This window comes from Triticum urartu, chromosome 7A, assembly GCF_056163025.1.
Source record: "Triticum urartu cultivar PI428250 chromosome 7A, HENAU_Tu73, whole genome shotgun sequence".
Taxonomy (NCBI): domain Eukaryota; kingdom Viridiplantae; phylum Streptophyta; class Magnoliopsida; order Poales; family Poaceae; genus Triticum; species Triticum urartu.
Genome location: NC_141879.1, coordinates 9,269,238 through 9,290,893, shown reverse-complemented (window position 1 = coordinate 9,290,893; position 21,656 = coordinate 9,269,238). Strand labels below are relative to the sequence as shown.

The following is a 21,656-nucleotide window of genomic DNA, read 5'->3' as shown; positions in this document are numbered from 1 at the left end:
GGGAGGACATACAGATTCGGTCCTTCTCTGAAGACTCCAGAGAAGTTACCATATGAGAGGACCCAGGAGGAGAACGCCGAGATCGCGCGAGAAGAAGTGAAGAAATTCTTTGAAGGGGTGAAAGCAAAGAAACATCCACCTCCGGAGGAGAAGGTAGATCGGGTGAAAGTGAAGCGCACTCTGGCTTCCCTGACAAAACCATCGAAGTCTGTTTCGCCGAAAGGAAACTATGACCGCATTATTGGAAAGGAATTTGCCGAACCGGAGCGGTCGGGAAGTACTGTCAGTGATCAAAGGCTGAAAGAACGACGAGCTGGGAAACAAATTGCCCAGCTCGGCGAACAAGCGAAGCAATCGTGCCCCCCGCTCAAGGTGCCTAGCCACAACGTCGCTAATGATCCGAGGATGGTGCCCGGTTATAGCAATCTTGCAGATTACCTGCCCGACGAAGTACATTATGAACCCATGGAGATGTAGATACAAAGATACGAGTACGGGAAGCCTCTCGTCAAAGATGAAAGATCTCTATCAACGATGATGCGAAGATTGCATGATTGGTACTTGAAAATCTGCAGAGACTCTTGGGGGAGGAGTACTTTGTATTTGAAAGTTAAAAAGGAGCATGACCTCGTTGGAATTGATCTGTTGCCTGTTCCATTTGAGGAGTTCTATCAGTTTTTCAATCAATTGGCCCTCGATAAAGCAACGGTCACCTGCTACTGTCTGTAAGTACTACTACTTCTGTCATTAAGTCTCTCCATATAGCTCAGCTCTTTCATTGCATGTATTTATAATCATCCTCACTATATTATGCAGATTGAAGATCGTCGAATTGAAGAAAAGACAAGTCGGTGATATTGGGTTCATTAACACATATCTCATAGATGCAACTCAGGTTAAATTTCATGCCGCAGAAACCGAGGCCAGCATGCTAGAATCGTTGATAATAAATCAAAACAAAGATATAATACTCTTTCCTTACAACTTCAAGTGAGTGTTACTGTCTTGTGCGTATTCGGTTTCCCTTATATATTAGTCAAGGTTATAGTAATGTAATTGATGAGTTATGCATGCGTGTGCAGTTTCCACTATATTCTCCTACATATTAAGCTTGAGCAGGGACTAGTAACCGTCTTAGACTCAAGACGAAAAGATCCCAAGGACTATGCCGACATGACTCAAATACTCGAAAAGTAAGTTAAATCGATCATTATCCACCATATCAGCAACTTTGTTCATTTCCTGATATATCAAGTAATTGTTTTCTTTGTCCGGCAGGGTTTGGAGAAAATTCACCAGAAAAGCTCCGGGACTGCCGAAGGAGCTGCAATTTAGACACCCGAAAGTAAGTACTAGCTATAGTAGCATTTTAAGCGCATCTACTAGTCATTCAAGCGCTAGTTTCATCAATACCATTTGGCATTCTTGCTTATCAGTTTGATTAACCTCTATTTCTTGTAAAGTGGTTGTGGCAGGAACAAGGGAATGATTTCTGTGGATACTATGTTTGCGAGTCCATCCGCCACACGACCTGTGAGCGGGGCTACACTGACGAACAATATGAAGTACGTAAATAACAACATTCACAATTTTATTTTATTACCATCATTTGTGTTGAGTTTCATTCATTCACATATATATATGTATTGACCCCCTTCTTTAAATTAGATGTTTCGAAAGCGGGATGAACTCCTAGCAACAGCTCGCATGCGAGGAATTCAAGAGGAATTGGCGGCATTCTTGACCACGTGATCCCCGAAGACGGAGAATTCTATGTGGACCCTGAGTCCGTATGATTATATTTGTAAGAGATAATTATTGTATATATGTAGCCGGTAGTGTCAGATAGATATACGAGAACTTGTTGTTCGACCAATCTCTCGGAGAAGGAGAGGTGGTCGATATCACTTCTCTCTGTATATATGCATATATGTTCATGACGATCTTTCTGTTTCCTTCGTTTGCTTAATTACTAGCTAGCTAGCGTGTCTAGTCCTCTCTATATACGTATGTATAGTACGTAGCGTCGACCAAGCACGGACATAACAGAGGACACTTCTCTCTATTAATTATAACTAGCTAACACAATATATGAAACACCTAAATTAACCCCCCAAAACCCCCAACCCCCCCCCCCCTTTCAAAATAAAAACAAAACCCCCAGCCACAGAAGTGCTGACGCGTGGATGCCTATTGGTCCCGGTTGGTGCCACCAATCGGGACCAAAGGGTCTCCTGGCTGGGCTCTGCGCACTGCCCACGTGGAGGGCCTTTAGTCCCGGTTCTGGACTGAACCGGGACTAAAGGGGGAGGTATTAGTACCGACACTTTAGTCCCGGTTCCTGAACCGGGACTAAAGGCCCTTACGAACCGGGACTATAGGCCCTTTTTCTACCAGCATGATGGAAACGTTGAGTTGTGTTTCGGTAATAGTTGAAACAGATTCTCTGGAACTTGTACAAACTTTTAATGGGTTCATTCAGGTGTGGAGTCCATACTCACCTATACTAGCAGATTGTTTTCAGATTGCATCTAGAATTGGGAACATCTCCAAGCAACATTGCAACAGGGAAGCGAACATGGTAGCGCACACATTAGCTAGATATGCTTTTATTTCTAATTCTTTTGTGTTTTGGGAGGGTAATCCCCCTAGCTTTATTGTCCCCTCTATAATTAATGATGTATCATTATTCAACTTGAAATAAAGTGCGCCATGATGGCTTTCCCACACACAAAAAAACACTGCTCATTATATTTGGTATGAGATCCGCCTGGTGAGTATTAAGCCTAAGCCCAACTTCCCCATGCCCCATTTATACAAGCTTTGATTGATGATGTTGCCACATTCCCTATTGCCAAGATGCGTCTGCCTGCGGATGCCCTCGATACTTCTAGTTGAGCAAGCAGGATCCTCTCATCCTCTGCATGACTGCACCACCATGGGATCTTCTCAGAGTTACCTGGAGAGCCTCCGCACACGTGCACTGCTATGGTGATCCTCTCAGATTTTGTTGGAGCCGCTCCTTCTATACATGACTAGCTGCACCGCCTCGGCGCCGACACGATGCAGCGGACATGGAGATCCGTGGAGAGAGAGATGCTACGTACGTATACCCAGCATGATGGCCGGCGATTCCCCATCGATGAACAACCGCGTGATCTAGCTGATATGAAGACGCGCAGAGCGAGATGTGTTTGGCTGGCCAGCAGTAGGAGGTTCCGTCAATTGTTTATACCATCAGGTCCTGACGCTCGTCCTCCCACTAGTCATGAATCATACTCCCTCCGTTCCAAATTACTTGTCTTAGATTTGTCTAGATACGGAGATATCTAGCACTAAAATGAGTCTAGATACATCCGTATCTAGACAAATCCAAGACAAGTAATTCGGAACGGAGGGAGTACATATATACTGCATTATGCACCTCAACTCAACATGTAGATCAGCAGCGCTGATGAGATCAAGTTCTACGTGCAGGTCTGCAGTGTCAGTTAAACGGATATTGTCGACACATAAACTATCTTGCATGTATGTCGGTGACCCCAGGAAGACCATATGCACACGCCGAGGTGATCAAAGGTAGGCACCGGTAACTACATAAATAGCACTATCTATTTCTCTATATAGTATAGCATATGGTGTATAGATTGTTATACAGTTTGATTTTTTGTTTCTTCTGTATTGCACTCGGTAGACCCCAGCAGTGACATAAGACGAGGTATGCAGTATGTCAGATATAATTTTTTGGCACGCCTTCTTTTAGAGGTATTGTGTGCATGAAAGATCATGCTTATACATTCGTGTCTCCTCCTTGCTCTGCCTACTCTCTGGGCTCTGGTTACGCGTTGCATCAGAATCACAACTTGATCTTGGTTAGGTCTGCAAACTTCTCCATGGAAATCATGGGAAAACATAATTATAAAAGCTTGGAGATAGAGAAATAATAGAAAGACTTCCTTCTCCTGCTTGGCTGTGAGGTCATGCGTCCAAACTGCTAGAAATCAAGAGAAATTTAAGTTTAGCAGCAATAAGGTGAGCTGCATATACCTTTCGATGTACATACCTACCCAAGCCCTGTGGTATGTATATTAGATGGCAGTATATTTTCATTGTTTCTCTTTGTGCTGGGGTAATTTGCGTTTTTCTCCTATGTACGTAGTCCACTATTCAGAAGTTGAATGATTTATACCAATGTTATAGACATAATGATATGTAATACGAGCTTCTATAAGGAAATCCTGGCAAAAAGAATTTGGTAAGCCTGAAGGTTGAGCGCCTCGCGTGTTTTTCTTGGTGTGATGATGTACATGGATAGGTTGCTGAAGGAGAACAAAAGGGAAAACACATGTGGCCGAGTGAGCAGTTCAGTGTTTGCCGGTCTGCCTCGGTCGTTCCACGCTAATTTTTTTTAAATAATACATCTTTTAATTAATTTGCACAAATATTACGCTCAAAAAATAATTTTCAAAAACAATACACCGTCGGCCCGCAGCAGGCCGAGTGGACCTAGTCGGCCCACAGCAGGCCGACTGAAACCCTATCGGCTAGCTGCTGGCCGATTGGCCTGTCGGCCACCAGTTTAGGTCTAGTCGGCCAGTAGTGGGCCGACAGAGCCTAATTGGCCTGCTGTGGGCCGACAGCGACTAATTGGCCAGCTGCGGGCCGACAGGGACTAATTGGCCTGCTGTGGGCCGACTGGTGCATGCCATCATTTTTTCCCGAACGCTCCCAGGATTTTTTTTATAAACTATGACGTATTTCGTGCAACCCTTTGCCCGTAATATTTTCCCGCCATATGTTCGCGCCAACTCTTTCCCGCCATATGTTCGCGCCAACTCTTTCCCGCCACCCGTTTCCCGCCATATGTTCGCGCCAGCTCTTTCCCGCCACCCGTTTCCTGCCAATCGTTTCCCGCCATACCGCAGTCATTCTTTTCCGCCATTTTATCATCCCTACCTATAAAATCCACTTCAGACAGAGGAGGATAAGCATTCCAGTGTAGTGTAGTTGAATGTCCCATTTTCCTTTTGATCGTAGTTTCACCCTGAGATGAGCAGGACTCTTCTGAGGCTAGCTACCGATTTCAGGATGGACAATAGGATAGTTCCACGGGACGAACTCACTGGTAGTGACACCATAATGAATGAGTTGGCTCACGAATTACGTATGTCTGGGTGGCCTGAAAGGACCTATGAGGAGGTACGTATAGAACTTCTTAGGTTGCATGCAAGGTGGAAGAATGTAGTGGAGCCGGAGAGTGAAACTTTCAGAAGGACTGCAGAAAAGCATCCATTTTTATGGACTGAGGAGAGCGAGGACGAAGATGATATCTTCATGCCGCCGCTTCCGGGTTCTGCATCGTCAAAGAGCAAGAGTTTTGCATCGTCCAAGGGCAAGAGTACTGCATCCTCGAAGGGCAAGAGTTTTGCATCGTCCAAGGGTAAGAGTTCTGCATCCTCGAAGGGCAAGAGTTCTGCATCCACAGAGGATGACGATGATGACTTCATGTAGTTTTTATGATGTATGTTGTAAGTTTAGTCGTATGTACCGTTAATTTAGATGTAGTTCTATCTAGTTGTTTATACTGTCTTGTTGTACGAGCATTATGTTCTATCTAAATATGATGTTGTAGTTCGGATAACAGAGTACTAAAATAGAGTAGGCATATGTCTCATACATAAGTACATAGTCATTTGTCTCATACATAGAATAGAATAAGTCTCATACATAAGTAGATGGTCATGTCTCTACTGATAGATGGAAGCGTCAGTGACGACGTCTGGCCTGGCGGGGAGGCGGATCTGGAAGCGGCGACCATCCCAACCTGTTAGGTGGCCTAATGTTACGAGGAGGAATTCCAGACTCTCCCTGGTCATGCTGTGTATCCTGTGTGGGGCCTGGTGGAGGAGTCGAATACATGTTCATCCACTGGGTGTGCTGCGACATCTGAGCATGTATGTTCTCCTCGGGATGTTGATCACCCCCCACGTATCATGTGATGCTGACATAGACGCATGATATCCGTAGTCTCCTGCACGATGGAACGTTTAGTCATGAAGAATGAGGTCGCCTCAATTAATATTGAAAACAATAAAAATGAAGACACTTACCTGCTGGTTGTGACGGCTGCTCTGGCTCAAACACGAAGCTCGACGAGGGACCGTGCTGCTGTGGCTGTGGAGAAAACACGAAGCTCCACGAGGGACCGTGTTGCTGTGGCTGTGGAGAAAACACGAAGCTCGATGTGGGACCATATTGCTGTGGTTGCTGCCATGTTGAACTGTCAGGTTGGTCAGGACGGGGTGGCCTGGTTGTCGGTTGATGTGCTAGACGTGGACGTGGTTGATGTCGGTGCATGGAGTGACGCGGCTGCTGCTGCTGGTGCTGAACAACGTTGGTTCTCCGGGTGCACGTGATAGCCTCGTACATAGTCCGTATCTTGTTCTGAATTCGTTCCAAGAAGGGCTATAGCACTGGACGGTGCTGAAGAAGAGGTCCAGACGATAGTGATCGTCCAAAGGTGGTCACGTCCTGGTAGAGTTCGTGTGTCAAGGTAGCCTACAAATTTCCATGACGATTAATAATGTATGTCTCTTGCACGTCAAAGTATGTGACAACATTACTTAAAGAAAATATATCTTACCGCGTACTGCCTAGAGCCCGAAGTGTCATAGCTCGGGTACATATCCGACGGAGTAGGATCCGGTATCTCCTCTGGGTGGGAGTGCTCAACGATGCGTAATCGTGTTCCGGTCATGTAGCGCCGCAAATAGAGATTGAATTTATCGAGATCAAAATTGTGATTCTCATGCCATAGATGTGTGTTTGCTGTCTCCCATTCTATAACATACGACTCTAGTCTAACTAGCCAGTCAGCAGTTGTCCTGGTCATGCCCTTCCTTGTCGTCCTAAAATTGTGGTGTGTGTTCAACAATTACCTAAAGCTTCGAATGGAGTACTATGAAAGATAATGCAACATTGAAAAATTAGTTAATACCTGTGGATGTGTGCTGACACTGGGTTCTCTATAGGGGGAGGCAGCTCCAACTGCAGAAGACCAAATTGCCTCATAACCCTCTGTTGTGCCATCTCCTCGACGAAGACATCGAAGATGATTTTTGATTTTGTCATCCAGTAATCTCGGTCCATTGTGCATAGCACAGACAGACCACCAGGGTATCTCGCTTGTATGGCTGCTTCCGTGTAGGGCTGCCAGATGACCCCGGTGTACGCATTGAACTGCTCGTTCAATGCTGTGTATGCCTTCCTGGTCTGATCACTAGCAAAGCGTCTCTGTAGAAAACAAAAGTTAGTATCCGCTAGCATCGAACTATCTCTTGTGCAGAAAAAAGTTACGTTAAACTATAACACGGTGCATACCTCGCGACGTGTCCAACACAGACCGAAAGTAGGCATGTCGATGCCGTCAGCATCAAACATGGCGTCTATAGGCTCACGAACACGTACATCTGGTCGCCCTATAGAGAACCTCTCCCACGACCATAGCGGTAGGAATAGAGGGCATCCAAGAAGGGCTGGCTTTCTCGATGTAAGCTGGCAACCGTTGCACATACCTTGGTATGTAGCCGCTAAGACCGCCGAACCCCAACTCCTCTGTCTGATCTGATCCGCCGTCTGAGCGCTCGCTATCTCGAGTGCCATAGGGATGTAGAGCGCGTTAATAGTGGTGACATGGTTCTCTGTGAACATCACCTTGCCGAAAAGCCACATTAAGTAGGCCTCCAGGCTCCGAGTGATCTGTTCCGCAGTCAACGGCGCCCGGAAGTTTTGGATCTGCATTAAGCAAAGAGAAAGTTTTAGTTAGCCGCAGTTATTTTCTGTAAAACCATATGCATGATAACTTGAAGATAAGATGTTGGGGGAAATTACCCGGAAATTGAGCAACCACTCATACTTAGGTCCGTGATGCTCCCATACCGGATCCGGAGCATCCGGAAAAACACCATGAAAACGTTGTGTAAGGGCTAGCTCCCAACCAGCCGGTGCGTCCAACGGTCCTATGGCATGACCTGCCAACGGTAGTCCGAGCAAAAGTGACACATCCTCCAGAGTAGGAGCCATCTCTCCCCATCGGAAGTGAAACGTGTGGGTCTCTGGCCTCCAACGGTCCACTAATCAGCTCAACAAGGACCCGTCGATGGCGATGCGTTTCTCACCCGGGATAGACTCAACCAGACGCGCGAAAGGTAAAAGGCCGGCCCATTTCAACCTTCATCAGAGAACATTTCAGTTAGTGTCTCCCATTAATATGCATGTCAGTGTGCAAATTAATAAAACACGTACCGCTGAAGCCATCCTGGGTGTATTATCCAGTTTTCTTTAGGAGTGCGAGTGACCAGAGGCTCAAGCTTGCGCTCATACCATATCGCACCACGATGACCCCTATCAATGTCCCCATTCAGCAACCACATTCCCGACATTCCTGCACATAAAAAAATTCAGAACATAGTGCCACACTTAATAAAAATTCAGAACATAGTGCCACACTTAATAAAAATTCAAAACATAGTGCCACACTTATTACAAATTTAGAACATAGTGCCACACTTAATACAAATTCAGAACATAGTGCCACACTTAATACAAATTCAGAACATAGTGCCACACTTAATACAAATTCAGAACATAGTGCCACACTTAATACAAATTCAGAACATAGTGCCACACTTAATACAAATTCAGAATATACTACTGCTAGCTTAGCTTCTTCCTCTCGCCCTTACTCCTCTACTGCCTCTTCCTCCTCTTCTTCCCCGGTTGCCTCGTCCACGCCCAGTGACGAAAGTGAGACAATTAGTGTCCCTATGGCCAAATTCATTGCACAGAATGCATTGCCTAGTCGGACCTCCTGCTTCAGATTCATCCATATCATTCCGGATGCGCCGACAATGCCGTCTGCCTCTACTTGTACGCATATGCTCTGGGTTTGGAATGTAACGCCTTTCAGCGGGGTTGACGCTGTTGAAATTACCCATTGATCGAAAACCCATCAGCTCACCTGTCCAGGTATTGAGGACAGACTCTTTCAGAAAAAATGGAGACACAAACGATATTGCGTCCATTCCAAGCTGCCCGCAAGCAGCAAGTACATGTGAGCAAGGTAGGTGAAGCAATTTCGGTTTGTTGCATGTGCACTCACACGTTGGCCAGACTTCATTACCAATTTTCACCTCATGCGTCCTCAACTCATTTGCACATCCGAATTTGTTGTTGGCTAAGCGGACCTCAAACCTTCTTTCTTGATTACCGATGGCGACTACAGTGTGTGATCTAGCTTTTTGCATCTTGTTGTCCATGTACTTCATGACTCTTTCACAATATCGTGTATTCGGGTTGTTGAAGATATGTTGCTCTGCTTTTTGACGTCTATCTCTGAAATACTTGATGGTGCCATAGAAAATACCCTCAACGATGGCTGTAAGTGGCAATGCCCGGTTTCCTCCGAGGACAAAGTTGTATGTTTCTGCGAGGTTTGTTGTCATGACACCGTATCGTGCTCCATGTGTGTCATGTAGCAAAGACCACCTCTCTAGAGGCTCATGCTCTATCCATTTCTTGAAGGTTTTAATCGACCTCCCAAGCCTTCTCCTAGTACCAGGTGGGTCAAAGCCTGGCAGGTCACATAGCCCAACAGGCTCCTCCTCCACGGCCGCTGTTCCTGTTGCCAACTGTGCAGCTACTGCTTCAACATGTGCCCTCACCGCTGCATCTCTTGCAGCTTTCCTGTCCCTCACGTGTCTCTGCGTGCACACATTAAGTCTGTCGCGTATCAAATTGTACTTCCATAGCTGGCTGGTTCTGCTTGCAGAGTTTTTTTGAACAGATTCATCAGGTTCTTATTTCTAAACTGCGAGAAGAAATTAGCCCCCAGATGGCGCATGCACCAACGGCTCTGCAAGTCCTGCCATGGAACTTGTTCGTCAGGGCCTGGGTTTGTCAGTGTCCTTATCGCACTGAGTATACCTGCATGCCTGTCATGAAGGATGCACACATTGGGCTTCTCCTTCACAACTGATATTTTCAACTACCTGAAGAACCATGTCCAACTTTCAATGTTCTCACTCTCCACAAAAGAAAATGCGAGTGGGACGACTTGATTTTGGCCGTCTTGACCTATGGCTGTCAGGATCTGACCCTTGTACTTGCATGTGATAAAAGTACCGTCAACACATATCACCGGTCGGCAATGCCTGAAAGCTTCGATGCATACACCGAAAGAGAAGAAGAGACGATGCAGCACCCTCACAGTTGGGAACTCTGGCATGAACATGTCTTGGATATAGATATAGGTGCCTGGATTCCGCTGCTGCAGGGTGTGGAGGAGCTGGACAACAGAGTCATATGCATAAAAATAAGAACCAAATCTCCTCTCAAGCGCCGCATGCTTAGCCCTCCAAGCCTTGCCATAAGAAATTCTGTACTTGAACCTGGCGAAGACTATTGTCTGGACTGCCTTCACTTCCATAGCTTTGCCCTGCACTATCTCATCGTAAAACAACCGAGCAATAAGCGTGGATGAAAGGTTGGCATGATCCTGAGGGATGCAGGGAATAAGACAAGTGTGATTAACTAAGTCACTTATCACCCAACTTGTGCCATACTTAGGGAGAAAGCCGTGCACCCTGGCAGGACAATCTGCGTTCTTGCATACCATTGTCAGGAATTTCTGACTGGACACCTAAGTTGTGAAAACCCTTTGCGTGGACATTGCCCAGTTAATTATTGCATCTTTCAGGGCTTGCTTGTTCGGATACATAGCACCCGTCGCAATATTGTTCTGGTGATATTGCCAGGCTGAATCATGTCCATCATTCACGGTCATTGCAGATGAGAAGTCATGATTCCACGATGCAGGATTCGGGACCTCCTCTTCATTTTCTTCTTCATCTGACTCGTCAGAATCATCGGCATGACCCCTTTCAACATCGATGTCTTCTTCTTCCATCTGGTCCTGCATGTGCCCATCTACCTCGTCAGCGTCCACCTCGCCATTGTAATCACCATCGGCATTTCCTTCTTCTACCTGACTACTCTGCCCTGGTTCATAACCATAAGCATTTCCTCCTTCTACCTGACTGCTCTGTCCTTGTTCGTAACAATCATCTCCAACATTTGACATAGATAACTGCCTTCCTACACTGCTATGATCAGGATCGTAGCCACCCTCGCCTTCATGTGTAGTGACCTCCTTCACGACGGGAAGAACTAAAGCAACAGGATTGCATCCCCTTCGTTCACAACCTTGTAACCACCGCACCCATTCGGAGTCTCGCTCTATCGGCCTCAAATAAAAGTAAATTATTGAACTTGACCGTGTCCACAATGCATGAACACCGACGGTGTGTGTTTCAGTATCAAGACCTAAACTTGCCGCAATCCATTCTTTCAACTGACTGACAGACCATGTTTGAGGTGCGCTCATTGGCACATCTATATGAGTAAATTCATTGAGATCTGCTCCCATCTCAGTTGTTTGGACAGTACCAGGACCATAGCAAAATCTGAAGTTCACTACATCAGACATCTCGGCTCACCTATTTTTTTCAACAACGAAATACAGGTATTAAGCAACAACTTAATATACCCTCACAAAGAAATATTAGACATGTCTATATATTAGCTAGCTATATATTACAGAATATTAACGGAGCAACTAATACAAGTATTAAGCAACAACTTAAAATGCTCACCAAGAACACCTAAATATTTACGTTTACTACCGGAGCAACTCCAATTACTGACACACCTAAATATATTTACGTTTACTACCGGAGCAAATAACAATAATCGCACACCGGAACCGGGAAATAAAATGCTCACCACGACCACCTAAATATATTTACGTTACTACCGGAGCAAATAACAATAATTGCACACCGGTACTGGGAAATAAAATGCTCACCACGACTACCTAAATATATTTACGTTTACTACCGGAGCAAATAACAATAATCGCACACCGGAACCGGGAAATAAAATGCTCACCACGACCACCTAAATATATTTACGTTACTACCGGAGCAAATAACAATAATTGCACACCGGTACCGGGAAATAAAATACTCACCACGACTACCTAAATATATTTACATTACTACCGGAGCAAATAACAATAATTGCACGCAACTTCGAAAATAAAAATGTTTGTTGAAATATACCCTTGTAGCGTGCGTGCGAACGACGAACGGCGGCCTTCAATCACCAGAACTGGAGCCGGAAACTCCACCAAACTACCGGAGCTTCACCTCCATCACACTGCCCCAGCTTCACCACCACCACCTCCACCTCCACCACCGCCACAACCTCCACCAATGCGCTGAAAAAATGCTCCAACAAAATGCTCACCACGACCACCACAAGCTACCCCATCAGTAGATCGAGGTCTCTTTTGGCTCCCCTAACTATGTAGAAGCCATTCACGGTGCCAAATCCGTGAAAAAACGGGGCATTTTGGTGTATTAATTGGAGCTAGTTCGTGTAAGAGAGAGGAGGAAGGAAGAACAGAGAGAAGCTTGCGGTGGGAGAAAGGGAAAGAAGAAAGAGAGGAGAAAGAGACGTGTGCTGCGGGGCCGGCTCCCTGTCGGCCAGCAGCTGGCCGATCGGTCGGCAGCTGGCTGACTGGGTCGCCCGTGACCCAGGCCGCGCCGACAGCCAGCGCCCGACGTGGCCTGGCCAATAGTCGGCCTCCGCGTGGCCGAGAAGCCACCTGTCGGCTCGTAGTTGGCCGATAAGACCCAGTCGGCCAGTTGCTGGCCGACGGTATATTATTTTTGAAAATAATTTTTTGGGCGTAATATTTGTGCAAATTACTAAAAAAAGTATTATTTTAAAAAAATTAGCTCGTTCCACATCCTAGAGAAGACGGTTTCGCCGCTGTCGACCTACAAAAGGAAACGCCATAAAGTTGTGGTTTTGGCATGATCCTCATTGACACTCCTGGAGTATATTCTTACTGGCTGCACCCTGCTCCTAGACAACAAACAGGTAATGGCAGGTTGATGTGTGCCTACCCACAATTGGTACTGTAAACAATGGCTCGATTACGATTTTCCATTCTGAAGTAGGAGCATTTACCATTACCCGTTTAAGCAATCATAAAATAATATCTTTCTAACAACATTAAATCACTAGTAGAAAACGGGCCTATTGTCCCGGTTCGTAAGGGCCTTTTGTCCCGGTTCCTGAACCGGGACTAAAGGGTCGGTACTAATGCCCTGTCCCTTTAGTCCCGGTTCAATCCAGAACCGGGACAGATGGGCCTCCACGTGGGTATTGTCAAATGGTATTGATGAAACTAGCGCTTGAATCACTAGGAGATGCGCGGAACATGCTACTATAGTACTTACTTTTGGGTGTCTAAATTGCAGCTTCTTCGGTAGTCCTGGAGCTTTTTTGGTGAATTTTCTCCAAACCCTGCCAGACAAAGAAAACAATTACTTGATATATCAGGAAATGAACAAAGTTGCTGATATGGTGGATAATGATCGATTTAACTTACTTCTCGAGCATTTGAGTCATGTCCGCATAGTCCTGGGGATCTTTTCGTCTCGAGTCTAAGACGGTTACTAGTCCCTGCTCAAGCTTAATCTCTAGGAGAATATAGTGGAAACTGCACACGCATGCATAACTCATCAATTACATTACTATAACCTTGACTAATATATAAGGGAAACCGAATATGCACAAGACAGCACTGTTCAAGATATCTTCCGATATTCCGATAAATCGGTCGATTTATCGCTTACCGTTGTCTGGCCGATAAGATAAATTAGCCGATAAATCAACCGATATGGCGATAAATCGGCCGATATGCCGATAAACTGGCCGATTTACCCCTTATCATGGGTCGACCGATAAGTTCCCGATAAGTGATATCCCCAACATTGTAAGACAGTAACACTCACTTGAAGTTGTAAGGAAAGAGTATTATATCTTTGTTTTCATTTATTACCAATGATCGTAGCAAGTTGGCCTCGGTATCTGCGGCATGAAATTTAACCCGAGTTACATCTCTGAGATTTGTGTTAATGAACCCAATATCACCGATTTGTCTTTTCTTCAATTCGACGATCTTCAATCTACATAATATAGTGAGGATAATTATAAATACATGCAATGAAAGAGCTGAGCTATATAGAGAGACTTAATGACAGAAGTAGTACTACTTACAGACAGTAGCAGGTGACCGTTGCTTTATCGAGGGCCAATTGATTGAAAAACCGAAAGAACTCCTCAAATGGCACAGGCAACAGTTCAATTCCAACGAGGTCATGCTCCTTTTTAACTCTCACATACAAAGTACTCCTCCCCCAGACTCTCTGCAGATTTTCAAGTACCAATCATGCAATCTTCGCATCATCGTTGATAGAGATCTTTCATCTTTGACGAGAGGCTTCCCGTACTCGTATCTTTGTATCTGCACCTCCATGAAATCATAATGTACATCGTCGGGCAGGTAATCTCCAAGATTGCTATAACCGGGCACCATCCTCGGATCATTAGCGACGATGTCGCTAGGCGCCTTGAGCGGGGGGCACGATTGCTTCGCTTGTTCGCCGAGCTGGGCAATTTGTTTCCCAGCTCGTTGTTCTTTCAGCCTTTGATCACTGACAGTACTTCCCGACCGCTCCGCTTCGGCAAATGCCTTTCCAATAATGCGCTCATAGTTGCCTTTCGGCGGAGACTTGGGTGGTTTTGTCAGGGCAGCCAGAGTGCGCTTCGCTTTCACCGGATCTACCTTCTCCTCCGGAGGTGGATGTTTCTTTGCTTTCACCCCTTCAAAGAAGTTCCTCACTTCTTCTCGCGCGATCTCGGCGTTCTCCTCCGGGGTCCTCTCGTATGGTAACTTCTATGGAGTCTTCAGAGAAGGACCGAATCTATATGTCCTCCCGCCTTTGGCTGTACTGCTAGACGCCGATAGAGCAGACAGAGCGGCTGTCTTCTTTACTTGCTTACGAGGCGGAGGAGAAGGACTACGACGCGCTGGAGCAGCCGGAGCGGCGACGGGTCTCTTCCGCCCTTGCTGACGAGGCGAAGAAGGAGGAGGCTGGCTGCTCGGGCGCGCCGGCGCGGGCGGAGAAGGAGGTGGAGTGCCGCCACACACCGGAGAAGGAGCCGGCTGAGTGCCCTGATCATCACTCGCCGGAGAAGGAGGCGGTGGAGGAGGCAGAGTGCCCTGACTCGCCGGAGGAGGAGGAGGAGGCGGAGGCGTCCAGTTCGGAAGGTTGATGAGCTCCTTCCGCCATAGGCATGAAGTCTTCAGAGCAGAACCCAGCCGAGTCTCCCCTTCACCGGTAGGGTGGTCAAGCTGGAGGTCCTCAAATCCCTCCGTTATTTCATCGACCATCACCCTAGCATATCCTTCTGGAATCGGCCGGCAGTGAAAAGTTGCGTCGGGTTCAGTAGGAAAAACAGAGCCAACAGCCGCCTTGACCTTCATATTAATCCATTGCGTCATAAGGTGGCAATTTCGAGACTCTGTGATAGCATCCACGGGATAGCTGGCAGGCCATCAAGACATGCTCCGGCTGAAGCATCTCGGTGGAAGCCACACTGCTTCTCTGCTGAGATGGCGGGGTAGCTTCAGGGGAAGCTTCGACAGTTCGTTTGCTGCGATTTGCTTCTCGTTCCTCTATCGCTTGTACCCTAGCGTGCAGCGCCTGTAGTTGGGTCTGCTCCACTTTCTTCCTCCTCTCGTGGCATTTGTAACCGCCTGTGTCCGGAAACCCAGCCTTCCACGGAATGGAGCCTGGCGTGCCTCATGTCCGTCCAGGGTGCTCAGGATTCCCGAGGGCCATTGTGAACTTGTCGTTCTCTCTGTCTGGAACAAACGTCCCTTGCTGTGCTGCTTCGATATAGTGCTTAAGCTTCTTGATTGGTATTTCCATTTGCTCGTCCGTCCAAATGCACTTCCCTGATACAGGGTCCAAGGTTCCGCCAGCCCGGAAGAACCAAGTCCGGCAACGGTCTGGCCAGTTAATTGTCTCTGGTTCGATCCCTTTATCAACCAGATCTTTCTCAGTCTTGGCCCACTTAGGCCGGGCTGCGAGGTAGCCACCTGACCCTGTGCGATGGTGATGCTTCTTCTTCGCAGCATTTTGCTTGTTTGTCGCCAACATCTTCTTACTCTTTTCTGATGTCTTGTGGGCCACAAATGCAGGCCAATGATCTCTGATCTTCTCATATCTGCCCTTGAATTCTGGTGTCTCTTTATTTTCAACAAACTTATTCAATTCTTTCTTGCACCTCCTGAATAGTTCTGCCATCCTCTTAAGAGCAAAAGACTTGATTAATTTCTCTTTAACTGGCTTCTCCGGATCATCCTCTGGCGGTAGGGTGAAATTTGACTTCAACTCAGTCCAAAGATCATTTTTCTGCATATCATTGACATAAGACACCTCAGGGTCTTCTGTAGCCGGCTTAAACCATTGCTGGATGCTGATCGGGATCTTATCCCTAACCAGAACCCCGCACTGAGCAACAAATGCGCTCTTTGTCCGGATGGGTTCAATCGGTTGGCCGTTGGGCGCGATTGCTATGATCTCAAACCTTTCATCCGAGCTCAACTTTTTCTTCGGGCCTCGTCTCTTTACCGAAGTTGTGCTCGATCCGGAGGGCTAGAAAAAAGAACAAAGACTTAATTAATATGTCTACATACCAAAACAATGAATGCATCAATTAGCTAGTCAGCACAAGCTTAACTAATATATATACCTGGCCGGACTCGGTTCGGTTACCGGAGACGTCATCACGGTCTCCTTCTTGCACCGGCATTGGGTCACCGGAGCCGTCCTCACGGTCTCCTTGCACCGGCATTAGGTCACCGGAGCCATCATAATCATAGCCAGCTGCTTCCAGACCATCGGTGTCGTTGAGAAACAACGAGCAGACGGCATCACTTCCTCGTGCGATTATGTCCCCCAACAACTCTTCTTGTACTTCGTCTCGGGCGGTGTCCATAGTTTCTACAAATATTTACAACATGGCAATTATTATTCAAACATGACAGATGGATATATTAGTGGCAAACGTAGAAGTAATATTAATTAGTGGCCTTGACGCTGCTTCTCTAGGGTTTGGGGTGGCCTCGACGCTGCTTCTCTAGGGTTTGGGGTGGCCTCGGCAACGCTTCAAGGATAAAAAAAGAAGAGGAAGAAGAAAAAAAGAGGAGAAGAAAGAATAGAGGAGTTCTTCTCCTCTATTCTTTCTTCTCCTCTTTTTTTTCTTCTTCTTCCTCTTTTTTTTATCGGGAACGAGGGTCGTCGAGGGTCGCCGAGCGGTAGAGGAAACCCTAAATAGCAAGTATCGTGGGTGTGAGATACATGTGGCCGTCGGTGTCAGACACTACATCCACGTCGAAGCCCGCGTCACTTGTGGGACGTGGATGTAGTGTCCGACACCGACGGCCACATGTATCTCACACCGACGATACTTGCTATTTAGGGTTTCTCTTTTTTTTATCGGGAACGAGGGTCGTCGAGTGTCGCCGAGCGGCAGAGGAAACCCTAAGTAGCAAGTATCATGGGTGTGAGATATATGTGGCCGTCGGTGTCGGACACTACATCCACGTCCCACAAGTGACGTGGGCGTCGAAGCCCGCGTTACTTGTGGGACATGGATGTAGTGTCCGACACCGACGGCCACATGTATCTCACACCGACGATACTTGCTATTTAGGGTTTCCTCTACCGCTCAACGACCCTCGACGACCCTCGTTCCCGATAAAAAAAAGAGGAAGAAGAAGAAAAAAAAGAGGAGAAGAAAGAATAGAGAAGAATCTCCTCTATTCTTTCTTCTCCTCTTTTTTTTCTTCTTCCTCTTCTTTTTTTATCCTCTTCTTCCTCTCATGTTCGATGACCCTTGACCCCTCGGCGACCCTAGACCCCCTCTCGACCCTCGACCCCTCGGCGACCCTCGTTCCCGATAAAAAAAAGAGGAAGAAGAAGAAAAAAAGAGGAGAAGAAAGAATAGAGGAGTAGAACTCCTCTATTCTTTTTTCTCCTCTTTTTTTTCTTCTTCCTCTCATGTTCGGCGACCCTCGACGACCCTCGTTCCCGATAAAAAAAGAGGAAGAAGAAGAAAAAAAGAGGAGAAGAAAGAATAGAGGAGAAGAATAGAGGAGTTCTTCTCCTCTATTGTTTCTTCTCCCCTTTTTTCTTCTTCTTCCTCTTCTTTTTTTATCCTCTTTTTCCTCTCATGTTCGACGACCCTCGACCCCTCGGCGACCCTAGACCCCCTCTCGACCCTCGACCCCTCGGCGACCGTCGACCCCCTCTCGACCCTCATATATAAAACCTTTTCTTCCTTCTTCTTCCTTCTATTCTGTAACACCCTCGATGCGACTATATCTCCCACGTGTCGAGGCACGACTTAGAGGCATAATCGCATTGAAGGCATATGTCGCAAGTTAGGCAATCTTCACAACATCCCATGTAATATAAATAATAAAGGGGATATAACAATAGTTGGCTTACACTCGCCACGTCAATCAAGTACATAAATAACATTACATCATCCAAACACTCATGGCCCGACTACGGCGCCAAAATAAAAGATAACCCAACATGCGACACGGTCCCAATCACCTCCAACTGGGCACCACTACTGATCATCGGGAAAGGAAACATAGTAACATTGAGAGTCTTCGTCGAACTCCCACTTGAGCTCATACGTGTCTCCTGGAGCGGAATCACCAGGCCCTGCATCTGGTGTAATAGTAATCTGTGAGCCATAGGGACTCAGCAATCTCGCACCATCGCGATCAAGACTATTTAAGCTTTTAGGTAAGGCAAGGTAAAAATATATGTGGGGCTGCAGCAAGCGACTAGCAAGTATGGTGGCTAACTTATTCGCAAAGGAGAGCGAGAAGAGGAGGCAAAGCGCGAGCGAGAAACTAGAGAGCAACCTGCGCAAACATTACTCCAACACCGTGTCCACTTCCCAGACTCCGCCGAGAAGAGGCCATCACGGTAACACACTCAGTTGATTCATTTTAATTAAGTTAAGGTTCAAGTTATCTACAACCGGACATTAACAAATTCCCATCTGCCCATAACCGCGGGCACGGCTTTCGAAAGTTCAAATCCCTGCAGGGGAGTCCCAACTTAGCCCATGACAAGCTCTCACGGTCAACGAAGGAATAGACCTCCTCCCAAGACGTTCCGATCAGACTCGGTATCTCGGTTACTCAAGACACTTCGACAGGTTAAAACAAGACCAGCAACACCGCCCGAATCTGCCGACAAATCCCGATAGGAGCTGCACATATCTCTTTCTCAGGGCACACTCAGATGAGCGCTCCATACAACTAAAACCAAACCTCGAGTTTCCCCGAGGGGGCGCTGCACAGGACTCTAGTTTGGGCCAACACTCAGAGGAGCACTGGCCCGGGGGGTTTAAAATAAGATGACCCTTGGGCTCCGGAAACCCAAGGGAAAAAGAGGCTAGGTGGCAAATGGTAAGACCAATGTTGGGAATTACTGGAAAAGCTTTAATCAAGGCGAAATATCAAGGGGTTCCCATTATAACCCAACCGCTTAAGGAACGCAAAATCCGGGAACATAACACCGATATGACGGAAACTAGGGCGGCAAGAGTGGAACAAAACACTAGGCGAGAGACCGAGCCTTCCACCCTTTACCAAGTATATAGATGCATTAAGATAACAAGATAATATAATGATATCCCAACAAGTAAATAAATGTTCCAACAAGGAACGGCCTTCAACCTTCACCTGCAACTAGCAACACTATAAGAGGGGCTGAGCAAAGCGGTAACATAGCCAATCGACGGTTTGCTAGGACAATGGTGGGTTAGAGGTTTGACATGGCAATTTGGGAGGCTTGAAAGCAAGTGGTAGGCATCGTAGAAATGGCATAGCAAAAGACCGAGCAAACTAGCATAGCAAAGATAGTAGTGATTTCGAGGGTATGATCATCTTGCCTGCACAGTTGTCAGAGTTGACTGGATCCTCGAAAGCAAACTCAACGGGCTCCTCGTTAGCGAACTCGTCTCCTGGGTCTACCCAAACAAGACAAACAAGAAACAAGGATACAATCAACCACGTGCAAACTCAAACAACATGATGCAAAGATGATATGCTATGCGGGATGCGATGCGGGATGCAAAATGCAAGATATGACAGGAAATGCATGAACCTGGCCTCAACTTGGAAATCCAAGTGTTCCACTGAAAAGATGAGATGAAATCGCTTGAAAACGATATAAAGAACGCCGGAATCGGAGTTACGGTTTGGAAATGGCAAGCGATTCAAATATGACACCGGTCTGCGATTTACAGCAAGTAGGCATCTAAATGCAATGAGATGAACATGCTACAGCAACCAAATATGACAACAAAATACATGGCAGGGATGCACACAAGATGCTTAACAAAAGTCTAGCACTGAGCTACGGCCAATTCATCCATTAATAGGTTCAAACAAGCATGGAAAAAATGCATATGGCAAACAGATCTCAGACTTGGTGAAATTAACACTTGTCTGGAATTTCAGATCAGGTAGCCCTCTTCGGAGCAACAAAACTACATGCTACAGGACCTGAACATGGCAAAGTAAAGCATGGCATGGAGCTACTTAAAGAGATTAACAAAAGTCCCTTAGTGACCTTGAGCCAAAAGGGATCAGAAAATACAATTGCAAGCATGTGAACATAGGAAAAACATAATCAGTTTTTAGACTTGGTGAAAAACTGGCACATGCTGAAATATAACTCAAGTAGGCATGTTTACGAGCTCGATGCACTCACTACAGAGCAAGTCATGGCAATACAAGCATACATCCATCAAGAAGGCACAAAATGCAATCTAGACATGGCAATAACAATAGCATAGCATGCACGGATCAACTACAACATCACCGACAAAATTGCAAACAAGTTGACAATCTGCCCAGATTCACAAAGTAGCAAAATTAGAGCTCGATTGACTCAAGCTAGGGTGCTCCATAATTGCAAACAAAGACATGGATGGATAGAGCACTACAAGATTAACAAAACATCCTTATTGATCATCCTTAAAAGAGGCACAAATCACTAGGAAACAACAAGAACATATGGCATCATGAGATAAACAGATCAAGGACTTAGTGGAATTGCTAAGTCCCTGAAAACAGAATTAGCAAGTGCACCACTTTGCAAGCTTGCACAAGTCACCACACACATCCTAAAAATACATGGGTTGCACCTCTGGAAAGATGACAAAACCCTTAACAAAACACATGTAGAACTCATGGGCATAGCATGCACACAAAAATCATGGCAAAAATAACAAAAAGGCTAAACGGAGTAGCAGATCTGATAATTATCTCAAGTAGCCCTCTTCTAACAGCATTTCGGGCATCAAGATGAGCTCAAATGAAAATGATGCAATGGAATGAAATGATGTACTCTCTGGGTTGAACATTTTGATATGCTATACGCATGAATCGGAGCTACGGATGCGAAGTTACGGAGCCATGAACATGAGCACTTGGACTGAAAATATCAGGGACTTAGAAAAAAACAACCCTCAGATCTAGGGTTTGACCGGCGCGCGAACCGAGGCGGCGGCGGGCACTGTTCACGGCCGGCGGATCCGAGGTCGCCGGCGGCCGGCGAGGGCGAGGCGAGGCCGGAGAG

At 46.3% G+C, this 21,656-nt stretch overlaps 1 protein-coding gene and 1 pseudogene across 1 annotated transcript; both read right to left on the bottom strand.

Moving 5' to 3' along the window:
* Positions 1-6,990: 6,990 nt before the first annotated feature.
* LOC147956840 (serine/threonine-protein phosphatase 7 long form homolog) lies at positions 6,991-8,082 on the bottom strand. The gene is made up of 3 exons (XM_087537192.1): positions 7,891-8,082; positions 7,381-7,794; positions 6,991-7,293 (listed from the first exon to the last, which is right to left on the bottom strand). The coding sequence occupies exons 1-3, from the start codon at positions 8,080-8,082 to the stop codon at positions 6,991-6,993; spliced, it is 909 nt and encodes a 302-aa protein (XP_087393318.1).
* Positions 8,083-8,720: 638 nt separating this feature from the next.
* Positions 8,721-11,545, bottom strand: LOC147956839 (uncharacterized; annotated as a pseudogene).
* Between the last annotated feature and the right edge of the window lie 10,111 nt (positions 11,546-21,656).